Source organism: Euprymna scolopes, chromosome 19 (assembly GCF_053919585.1).
Source record: "Euprymna scolopes isolate OS-2025 chromosome 19, ASM5391958v1, whole genome shotgun sequence".
NCBI lineage: Eukaryota > Metazoa > Mollusca > Cephalopoda > Sepiida > Sepiolidae > Euprymna > Euprymna scolopes.
In genome coordinates this window covers 99,314,211-99,327,276 of record NC_136500.1, presented here as the reverse complement: position 1 = coordinate 99,327,276, position 13,066 = coordinate 99,314,211, and the positions used below count along the sequence as shown (strand labels likewise).

Here is a 13,066-nt window from a genome sequence, read left to right as displayed (position 1 = left end):
TATTAAGACTAGCCTGGGTGCCCGGCGTTGCACGGGTGTTTTACGGTGTGTGTTGAGCCAAAAAAAAGTGGTAGTAGGCAGGCAGGCTTGAACCCGTATCGCAGAGGAGAAAAAAAACGCGAAAAATGTGACGTGTTCGCTGGTACACCCATCGCCAAACCGGAAGTGACACAGATTTAAATTAAGGCTATCCAATCGAAAATATCGGTGAAAAAAGCGACCCCTCCCTGTTGAGGGTGAAAACATTGATGTTTTGGCCAATTTTTCGATATTTGTCGAGCTTAAAAATTACTGCCGATCTTGTGAGAATCCATCAACTCCTGTGGTTTTCTGTTCGGGAATATATTAAAGAACAAAAACGTATAAAAAGATAAAACTAAATAAAATTAAGGAGAAATTTAATCCATATTAGAGTTGTATTTTATTAAACAGTAAGAACAACATGTTTATATGTTCAGCGTTAATGTTAACTAGATGAAATTTGTTCGATCAAATGTCTATGGGTCTTGTAGATCTAGACAAAAAAATGGAGTTATCATTTAATGTTTATCCTATTTTCTCTATTCTATTTCAGTGCTCAAGGGAGAGCGGAATTTACACGAAGCGGCACGTCGTAATAATTTAGCCAAAGTGAAGAAACTTATCAATGAAAAAGTGGACGTGGATTGCAGAAATAATGTAAGAACATACTTTGTTGATATTTATTTCACTTGAATTCTAGCGCTTTTTTATGAGGATACTATATTGGAAATTTAGGATTTACTCTGAAAATTCAACTGAAACTTTATAAGCTAGAAATATATGAGGTTAGCGGCTTGCGCCTGGCATTGCCCGGCCGTAAAATACGCTTAAATATATTTTAAATTATCATGATTTCGTATGTATTATTATACAGCCAATGATTACAACGAGTTAATATGCCGTATTGTCACTTTTATTTGATGTATTATTAATTTTTGTTTCTAAAACGTGGTTTAGGTAAAAGCAATTTTCCAGTGTTACTCTAACTTACACGATTAAACAGGAACTTACAAATTGCTGAAAATATATTCACAAACAAAACTGGTTTTCTAATAATTACAAAATAAGGAAAAAGATGTAATAAAGTAACATGCGACTAATCTCAAAGCCTGTTGAAAATATTGATGGAGAATTCTGAGTCCCAGAAATAACTAAAGCATTTTACGATTTGTAAAGCGCGAGAAATAAGCAAATGGTACTAAGCATTCGAAGGGACAGGATTAGGTTATCAAAATATATTTTATCTCCTCCAAAAAATAGTTTACCCCCTCCCCCCAAATATGCTTCCAAATAATAAACTGCTTCGACCATTTTCGGATTAAAAAATAAATTAAATTAACAAATCGATGCGCCTTCAATTTCGAAACACGATTGGTGCCCGGCGTTGTCCGTTCGTAAATACGCTTGTATATATATTTATATTTTAATCTATCCATATTTCGTATGTATTATTATAGTCAATTCTCTATCGATTATTTCATATGATTTTATAGTCAAAGTATAGTCGTGATTTCAACAGTAAAAAATATGACTTGGTTGCCATCAGTAAGAACTGCGGAAGACAACAGATTCATAGACTACATTTAACATAAAAGTCAACGTATCTGCAGTTCGTGGAAAACGTGCAGTTACTATCAGAAATGTTCAGTTGCAATGCTTCATTTCCCACAGCGGAATTGCTTTATTTTGGCTAAGCGGGACTACAACGATTATTTAGTCTTCTTGTCGGTCATAAATATGCACTACAACGACATTAAACTAACAGAATTATCCACAGATTATTTAAAATGTCTCATTTTGCCATGAATTTTTGTCCTTCAATTACATAGTTTTTCGTTGATTCTGATGAACAATTCACATACTTGTTACCTCCGAACGTCGACAAGTAACCTTAGCGCGTTTATAATAATAATAATGATAATAATAATAATAATAATAATAATAATAATAATTATTATTATTATTATTATTAAAATCATTATTAATATAATCATTATTTAAACAAAGGAACTTACCCCCGAGACCATGCAAACGGTGCAGTGAGACAATGTTTATCTTTTATTGGAAGAAAACTTGTCGAAATTGTGGTCATAAAACATCGCATTATGGAAGCAAATGTAAAACAAAACATAGAATTAGACAACATCCAACGAAAATTCAAGCAAATACGTAATAGTCAATATATGCAACAAAATAGTGAAATTACAGTTAGACAATTAATCCAATCTTACAATTATGAATTTTAATAATAGAAGAAATTCAATAAGCCCTCTTTACAAAAAATACTAAAAATCAGCCGCATAGTCATTGGCGATAAGATTCAGTTTTTAGAGAATTATATTTGCTAATAAAATTGAACGGGACTATTAAAAAATTGAAGTCGTACGTTCTAGAAGAAATCTTAAAATATATTTGGTTTGCACTGGATAGACAGTTTGAAAGTTTGCAATCTATTAGTCAATATTTTTAATCAAAAATATGTAAAGAAAGCTAAACAAAACGAAGATGTGTCATACGAAATCCCTTCAAAATTAAGTCGTTTCCGAAAAATGACCAAAGACTTTTCAAATGTATTACATAAAAAAATCAAGGAATACATTAAAAAGAATAACTCATATAATTCAAAAATACGTCGAGAAGTAGCGAAGCATCAATTAAAACGTGAGAAGAAAAGAAGAGGCACCCATAGTTGTATAATAAGGAAGTTGTGTTTAAACGTAAACATAAAGAAGTTGAAGCGGTAACGGAAAAAAAAACTAAAAAAAACAAGAACAATACGAGCAGCAAGTAGGATTGAACAATACGATGCAGATGGTTCGATGTATCAACTTTTACATTTCAGCTTTTTTTGTATAAACATTGACTAGCTAACTTAAATGAAATTGCGCAACGTAATTGCGATATTATTCAGAAACGAATAAATGATATTACTAAAGAAATGCAAACCTTAAATCAAATTGTAAAGACGTGACAATATGGGGTTTATTAAACAAGGTACGAAACATACTCATACACGAAATCAAAACAAATAACAATATGTCACTCAGATGACACATGACGTTGAGAAAGAGCTGATTGGCGTCATTTTTTGAGACATTCGATCTCGGCTTATCCCAACCAGAGCAGCGAATATTGAGTAGATTTAAAAATTCGACTCCAAACGGAAAAATATTAAGAAGCTTTTTACGGTGCAAAAGGCTTCGGAGGGGCTTGTTGCGGTAATGGTGGTGGAGTGTGTGTATTTCATAGTACGTCAGTCGAGGTTCCGACCTCGATAATCAGTCCAGTATAAACCTGGGCAATTTTGGTGGATGATTTTCTATGGGACTGATGTAAATGTTCTTGGTAGCTGAAGGAGATTTTAGTAGGAGAAAGTTTGTTTTTTTTACTCACGTTCACTTCTAACAAGGTATATGGCCATTTGAACGTTAAGAAAATTAACAACATGTTGGTTTACGTTACATTTAACTTCTGAATATCAGTACAACCAAAAAAGCAGGTAGCAGGAAAGGAAATTCCAAAGTTTAGCTGTTTGAGAGAAGAAAATATTAGAATAGAAACTTTTCTGGTATTTAAGGACCTCCACAGTGAAAGGATTAGATGTTGTTGCTAAGCGGGTTATTCAGGGATATGTACGTCGAGGGGGCACAAGTGAAACGAGTTCATCAGAGCACAGGCCATTAAAAACTTTGTAAATACAGAGATGCAACATCGCGGCGATGGGACACCGTTTGTTATCTGAGGCGACCTCATCGGAAAATTCCGAATTGTTTTAGCAGAGCCTGAGTGCTGGCCCAGTTTCCCACCTTCCAATCTTGTGTCACACCCCTTCGCGGTGAGACGAGGTAAATAACGTGTGTGCATTTTATAGTACGCGATCTTGGCGTCATGTACTACGACTATTGCTTTCTGTTTATTCTGTTTTGTCCTCAATACAAATGCCTTTTTCTAACTGTCCGTGCTTGCCTTAGTAAGCCTTCCAGAACAGCACAGCAACAAATAATGCAGCTAACTTACACTTATCTTGTTTAAATGCAATTAATCTTAACAATTTATTATTACTCTAGCTTCATGCTTATTTCTCTATGTTTTTTTTTGTCCTTCAAGTGTCAGGCTTAAGCACACAGTTTTTTGTTGATTGTGATTAACAATTCACGTTCCTGATTACTCTCGAACGTCGTCAAGTCACCTTAGCGTGTTTATAATAATAATAATAATAATAATAATAATAATAATAATAATAATAATAATAATAAATTATTATTATTATTCATAATTATTATTATTATTATTATTATTATTATTATTATTATTATTATTATTATTGGCTCACATGGAGCTTTCACACACGTCAACAACCGATCTGATTGGAAACCTGTGGTGTTCTCTGTAAGCTGAGTGACAACAAGTCTCCCCAGACGTCCAGCTCTCTCCACTTCCTTCGATAGCATTTGCAAATGAATTTGCATCATCGCAACAGGCGCTTACCATTGATTTCTTGTTGGTAGTGGCCATTAGTTTATACTGCGATTTATTATTATTGTATAGCAATGTAGATGTTATAAAATAGGAAACATTAAAATATGTCGAGAACAAAGAGCAATGTTAGAAAATAATGGAATTTTTAGTCATGGATGCTAAACAAGTTTCAAATGTAGATTAATAAACCAAACTTGATTTGGAATAACAATAACAGTGATCTCTGACGGCTGTCAGTTGAACAATCTAAAGAATCGTTTTATATGTACTAGTTAGGCAGTCAGAAAGTTGCCGAGTTAGAGAATCGAGACTAAGAAAGCGTGTAACACGAGTATACCGACGAGGAAATACTAGGTACTGAAAAAAGCATATCAAAATGTGAAACTTAACAACAGATCAGTTGATCATTAAGATACTTTGGGTATGAAATATTATGAAATAAAGATGCGAGGGATATCCGCTGCTCCTCTATATTTATTTTTTCATCAGTTTCTAATTTTTTATTTTGCCTGTTGCTTTTCTTATATACCATTGAAACTTTAGTGGACAGAACTGAACTTTGATTACACTATTAATTCAGAAACAGTTTTTCAATTAACTGTGTGCAAACGTTGTTCTTAACACAAAGCTGATTATTTCTTATTTCTTGTTTAAATTCTGTCAACAAATATTTCAATAATAATATTTCATTTAATTAAATTTCTCTTTTTATCCAATGTTTATTATTCCTCTAAAAGAAGGCAATTAATTCTGCTTTTCCATCAGGTGTTAGACACCTCGGCGGCTAATTCAATCCAAATAAGTTAAATTATATTTTGATTGGGATATCTATACTAATTCAATAAAAATAAGTTAAATTATATTTTGATCGCGATTAATTTCTATACTAATTCAATTAACCGAAAGAATTTTTGCTTTTTCTTTATTATTCTGTTTTTATCTCTTTTATTTCGTTTTGATTTTGTCGTAGATTTCAACTTCGACTCTGCATGTTTATATACTTTGCGGTAGTTATTGGTTTAATATACTTCTCACCCACATTTGACAATTTCTCACGTTTGACTATTTCCCATATCTTCTCAACGGCTATGATGCTGGGATTAATAGTAAAGTTTCCAAAAATTGCTAATAAATGAATATGATATGAAGAAATATATTTCGTTTTAATCATGTTCAATTTATTATTTCACCCATCAAACTCAATTTCCTTTATACGCTGTTTAAATGTTTTCTCAGGAAAATTCTTAAGTATGATCATCGATAATCAATCGAATTAATTCGATAAGTGTTGATTAATTTCATCAAATACTATTTTGTCATAATGAGAAAATGAACATCCCAAGTGTTATTATAGACAACGGGGTTTTCATTTTCTTTCTCTGATTTAGACGGTGTTCTTTAATATAATCTTGATAGTTTCATTCTAATTCGAGAAGATTTAATCTGATGCAAAGCTTGACATCAAAATATTAACCAACTCGACAATCTTTTTTTCTGTTTAGTTTAATCTCCGTTCTTTTCCTGGTTATCCCTTCCATCTGCAAATTCTATTGGTGTTCATATCTCCAAACATTTATCCTCTTGCTTCTTGAATTGTCATTGTTAATCAGCATACTTTTGTCTGACTATATTCACATTGAATGAATGCGGGTTCAATTTCATATTCTGCAACCGCCCCGTAATTCTATGAATTGCGTAAGAATGGCTAAGTTTATTATCTGATATATTTTGAAGAAGCTATTTCTGTTTCATCATTATAATTCGGTGTATTTAAGCATGTTAACATTGCTCAATGCTTTATAATCCTCTCCTAATTTTTAATTTGGCCGATTGGCAGTCTAAAATGAATAAATAATCCGGTCTGTATCGTGAAAATAAGTTATTTTTAATAACCATGTCTGAGGTAAGTGTCCTAGGGAACGTCTGCTTTAATATGTTTGTACAAGGTAATGGATGGGCTGACTAGCCATATCTTATAGTAATCACAATTAGCTTTAAATGTTGTACTTTCATTCGATATGTAAACATAGATACATACAACTTCACTAACGCTGTTTTGACATAAGTTACGTTACCTTTGTTCGTTTCTAATTCTAACTTCTCCATGTTTAATATAACCCCCCCCCCAAGAAACCTTTTTTAACACCATTTCTCCTTTCTCTACTATTCAAATTTTACTCTTTAAATCTTCATACACTGCCGTAAAACGTCCGTTATACTTTGCGAACCACCACTATTTGTGCTATGATATATATATATATATATATATATATATATATATATATATATATATATATATATATATATATATATATATATATTGTTTTTAAAATATAATTATTCACTCACACATGTTTCGTCGTCTACGACTCATCAGAGTGGCTGAATCTAGCGAGATTCTAAATCGGGACCTATATATATATATATATATATATATATATATATATATATATATATATATATATATATATATATATCGAGATAAGACACTGATAGAATTCAGACGAAAAATCCTGATAGATATTACTTGAAGTAATACTTTCAAGATGATCCAAGCCAAAAAGGAAAAGCTCAATATTTAAGAATAGAGCAATATATAAGTACTTTTGCTAGTATGATATATTTATCATAGCATAAAGCATAGCATATGATATATAAGTTTGGTGGTTAAATTTTTGTTTTTCCAGAATTTAAAATTTAACCACCAAACTTATATATCATATGCTATGCTTTATGCTATGATAACTATATCATACTAGCAAAAGTACTCGTCGTTGACTGGGTTCAACAAACGCCTACAGAAAATGGACTCTGATTTATGAAGTATGATAGGTTATGAAAAGGAAGGGTTGTAAAGAGATAGCTTCGAATTTGAGGGTATCAAAACTAAAGCAAAATATGATGAAAGTAAAAATAAAATAGATAAAAACCATAATTTATTATACCATACCTGTTCACACTGAAACACATATCACAACATTCTCTGGATATATATTAAAAAACCTTGTAAAACTTTGTGACATATTTCCATTTTTCATTTTTCATAATTCTTGGATATGTTAATGTCGACAATCATTTTTCAACTCCCATTATCGCCCCATTTACTAAAATAATAACTTTGATATATTGTCTGGTCGGATTATTTCATTGCAAACACACTAATGCATTAAATAACATATTACATTTTTCATAATTCTTGGATATGTTACTAATTTCGACAATCATTTTTCATAATTTAAACTATCCTTATCGCCCACTCTTACTAACATAATTACTTTGATATATTTCCTGTGCTGGTTATTTTATTATAAACATACAATCGATTAACTCACATTTAATCGTTGTTCATAATACTGGATATGTTATTAATTTCGACAATAATGTTTATAATTAAAAACCTACATTATGCCTCTCTCTCCTACTTATATAATATAGTTGATATATTGTCTGTGCTTATTATATCATTACAAGCACACCAATGAAGTAACTCACATTTCATTATTTTTCATAATTCTTTGATATGTTACTAATTTTGACAATAATTTTCATAACTTTAACTCACTATGTCGCTTCCCCTTACTTAAATAATAACTTTGATATATTGCCTGGGTTGATTATTTCATTACAAACAAATCAATCAATTCTGGGTATTCTCATGGTATATATCTTTCACCTATCTTATCCAATCCCGGGTGACGCCGCATATTCTGCTAATATATATCGTTCACCTATCTCATTCAATACTGGGCGACGCTTTCTGTAGTATATATTTGCACATCTCATTCAATCCCGGGAGCGACTTCATATCCGCTACCCCACTGTGGAAAATATACATTAAATAATGTTTTAATCGTAAACTGTTTCAGTCATTTCCGGGACTGACTTTATATCCCACACTCACTAAAAATATACATGAAATAATGTAATGTCTAAATAGTAAACTGTTTCAGCCATTTCCGAGACCGACTTCTTATCTCCTATCCTACTGGTAAAAATATACATTGAATAAAGTAATGCCCAAATCGTAAATGGTTGCATCCATTTCCAGCACCGACTTCATATTTCCCACCCAATGTTAAAAATATACATTAAATAAAGTAATGTGTAATGCGTAAACGGTTTCACCCATTTTCGGGACTGATTTAATATCCCCCACCCTACAGTTAAATATATACATGAAATAAAGTAATGTTTAAATCGTAAATGGTTTGAGTAATTTTCGGGACTGACTTCATATCTTGTAACCCACTGCTTAAAATATACTTGAAATAAAGTAATGTTTAAATCATAAACTGTTTCAGCAGCTTTTCGAAAGTAATACATAAAAACATTAACACGGTTAGGGATTAGCCAACCATTGCTTCAATATGGATTTCTGAGTGTAGTATCAGTTTCAGCATTCCAGTGACTTAAATTCCCCCTTTTTTGGTCTTGGTTAATGGAGGAAAATCCTTCATTACTGATACAATTTTTATTTTTGTTATTGACTAGAGCGCCGCTTTTGAGGAGCTGGTTTCCCCCTAAATTCTTAACACATCTCATGTCCAATTCCGCCTTTGTGGGGAGGCAAGTAAGCAAAAAAAAAATAAAAATAAAATAATAATCAGAACGGACATTGTCCAGGGCATTTTATGATTAATCAGAAGTTACATTTTCAGGGCATTTTGTAATTAAATCAGAAATAACTTTTTCCAGTTAATTTTTTAATATTAAAACTTTGTCACATTAAACATAGTACCTATTCACAATGCCTTCCCACGGGACAGGTTTAGACACCATAGTCGTTTTTTAACGTGGAGAAAAAATTGTCTTAGTCGTAAAGTATTTCTCTTCCACTGAGAGAGAAGAAATTGAAATGTAGCACCTGAAGAACAGATCTTAGCCAAAAAGCCAAGAAAGACAAATCATTTTATTAGCTTTGCCTCAACAGCGACACCAATTTTTTTTTATATTTCAATTTCCTTTTTTAGGAATCCACAGCATGATAAAGGACGGAACAATAAGCGTAGTAGTAGTAGTAATAGTATTATTAATAATAATAATAATAATAATAATAATAATAATAATAATAATAATAATAATAGCAATAGTAGTAGTTGTAGTGGTGGATTGTTTTGGTATTATCATGTTAATTAATGATTGTAATTATTAGTATGTAATAAATACATATCATTAATATTAGCTAGATATAGCTTATTTTTATATATGTATGCTTAAATCTTTTTAGTCTAGGTCGTTCAGTTTAATTGCACAGAATATCATGTCCTTTCAGGAACCTCTTGACATTGTCAGCTGTGTGAATGAGAGCATTATCGCGCATGAAGATGGGATTATCATCCAAAGTAGGGTAGAAAATGCCCAGCTAACATATTAATGAACTTGTTCGAATTAATTTGACCTTGCAAGCGAGCAATAGACCATGGATTATTGGTACTTATAATGCCTCACACCAAAACTTAACCCCCACCACCTTGCAGCGTTGAAACTGAGCACCTAGGATTAAATTCTTCGTCTTTCCTCCGACGGACGTACTGCATACCATAACTGCCTAGCCTATTGAACTTGCTTTCGTTGTTAAAAAGCACTTTTGACCAATAATGAAGAGTCATGATCCTCATTACATCTGATGAAGTCCAGACAGCGTTTTCTGTTCTTTGCAGAAATCATTAGCTTGCATCTTGCAACATATCCTCGCAAATTAAATTCGTTTAATCTTTCTTTGACAGTAGAAAGAGATAAATTTTTAACAAGATTGCACTGCTGTTGGATTTAGGGAGCCGTTTCAAATCTGTGTCATAGGCATTGTCTTCCCTGTTTGAAGTAACTCTAGTACGACCAGATGTAGGAGTATCACGAACACTGTCGGGGTTTTGGTGCTTTTACAGTCTTTCGAACCGTTTTCTTATCACATTTAAAATTGCGGCCGATTTCCCGATTGGATAAAACCGAAAGGTGGAGATTAATGAGCACCTGACAATCGCTAAGAGAAAGTCGTGGTATATGACTAAATGTTATGTTGTATAACCGGAAATAGAACAATTACGATTAGATATGTTTTGTTGCCTGTTGGTGGGTATTTTAAACTGATTTAGGGATGTTAATTTAAGCTGGTTTCAAGCGAATTTGTTACTTCGGACTTTCTTTTTGCCTCCTCAATTTGAAGTTGTTTTTTAAATTGATGAGAACACTAGAATATTTCAATTCAACGTCAAATATGAACAGGTAACATTATAGAGGAATAAAAAGCAAATCAAATAAGGTCTAGGTTGTTTAAGCAATTACATTGCATTTAGCTGAAATTTGCAGTATTCTTAAAGATTACAAGTGCAGGCTTTTTTTTAAATCGGCACTGTATATGTATGAATATATAGGAATAATGGTTGTATAGTTTTCGGTTTCTTGACTTCTGTGTAATAAGATATAAAAATATTCTTAGAATGTATCTGTAGAATGATATTTCTTTGTAGCCTGACAATGTGGGGTCTCTGAAAATGGATATCTTAAAAACATGTATGCCTATATCTAGCTAATAATAATAATAATAATAATAATAATAATAATAAAGATATATATATATATATATATATATATATATATATATATATATATATATATATATCTTTATGTAATCATAACACAGAACATTCACTTAGGGTTAATGCAAAAGTTTAGTTACAAAGGCGATACGAGAGTCTATATTTTCCCAAACTAAATTTTTCCCTAGCGTTTGGCTTTACCAATTAGTCCTTTTTGGCTTGAATTAAAGCGCTCAGCCCTTTACGTTTTTTTTTCACTTCTTCTTACAGTTTTCATTTGTGAATTCTTCGATTTTGGAAAGTGACTAGTTTTTGAAGTTTCTGATACTTCCCTTGGCATTTCTATGCACTGGAATTCAATCTGTTAAATCTTGAGCGAACATTTAACATATATTCCTTGAGGTCTTTTATCCTAAATAATTCACATTGGGCATTTCATTTTCCCGCATAAGCAAGAAAATCCTCCTCATTTGTGTTACAATATTAAGATACTTATGACGCATATAAAATAATTTGTCCAGCTCCCCGAAAATTCTCGATAATATATAAATCGTTTCTTTAAAAGAAATATTTTCAGGTTCTTCTAAATGTAATTTTGTTTTAATCTAACTCATTTTAATCTAAATATAGATATATATTAATATATATATATATATATGTGTGTGTGTGTGTGTGTGTGTGTGTGTGTGTGTGTAATTGTCAATATGATTTTTCGAACTATATTGCGACCAAGTGTCCATTCACATATTTTTATTCGGATGTTTTCTGACATGGTATATATGTTTACAGTTGGATAGAACTGCCCTGCACTGGGCGGCGGCCGAAGGAAATATTGACATAATCCAACTCCTTTTGGAAAATGGGACAGACGTGGAAGTCCGAGATAAGGTAAGTCGCACAGTTTTGTTTTCGCAAACGTGTATTTGATATTTTGGGTTAGTATATTAACAAAGCAAAATGCCCTTGAACAATTCAAGAAATCCACTTGTCAATGCCTCTTCTAGAAATTTTAATGCAGCAACAAAACACATTCTAAATAATTTTCACGCTATTTCACAAAGAATGTCAACTGAATAAATTGTGTTTTATCTGTAAATGATAGTGATTTTCTCGAAGAGATATGATTGGATAATGTGAGAAGATGGGGAGAAGATTTAGATTACACATTCACTGGATAGTATTATGCAAATAACCTTCAGAATATATTTGCAAAATTTTATTTTCAGCTTTAGATATCTCCGTCAATATAAAAATCGCTGAAAATAAGTAATATTATATAAGAATAAGCGTATTTGCAAATGAAGTCAAGAACGAAATTCAATTAAACAAGTATATTATTAATATATTTTGTAAAAAAAACTCAGCAATTTCAGCAAAATTTACACGCACATCTTCTCTTGATCAGTCGTGTACATAATTTATAATTTGATCTGTTGAGTTTAACAATGACATTAATATAATCATTACTTGTCCAAAATGAATGTTTTGCTTATTTACTTATCCGCTCCTCAAATTTTCAAAACTCTATTTGCTGACAATTATCCTCATCTTTATACTTGCTGTTGACGATGTTTCATCTGGCCTTCATCAGTTAATCACGACAGGATAGGAATGCTGAACATTTAACTGTATCTTAAAAAATGTTTGCTTTCTATTGTTGTTGTCCTCTCATCTCGTTTTGTCCAATTAATCCCCTAGCCGGCTTTACTTAGACATGAAACCGGTATATTCACGCAATCTTAAGTTGGGATCGTACATTTATTTTAGTTTTGCTATCTACTCGTCTATAAATTAGAGTATTAGAACGGTTTTGCTATCTGTTCTTCCATGGAATACAGTATTAAATCGGTTTTGTCATCTGCTCTTCCAGTCAGTATAGTATTAGAAAGGTTTTGCTATCTGCTCTTCCATAAATCTAGTATTAGAACGGTTTTGCTATCTGCTCTTCTATAGAATCTACTATTAGAACGATGTTGCTATCAGCTTTTCCATAAAATATAGTATTAGAAAGGGTTTGCTATCTGCTTTCC

General features: G+C 31.8%; 1 protein-coding gene across 3 annotated transcripts in view; it reads left to right on the top strand.

The window, feature by feature from the left end:
• LOC145239855 (uncharacterized) overlaps positions 1 to 13,066 on the top strand; it is a 251,978-nt gene that overhangs the window by 158,896 nt on the left and 80,016 nt on the right. For all 3 annotated transcript variants that reach the window (XM_080103414.1, XM_080103416.1, XM_080103415.1), the window contains 2 exons: positions 575 to 678; positions 11,826 to 11,924. In XM_080103414.1, coding sequence (XP_079959540.1) covers positions 575 to 678; positions 11,826 to 11,924 — 203 coding nt within the window. The remainder of the gene's footprint in view (positions 1 to 574; positions 679 to 11,825; positions 11,925 to 13,066) is intronic.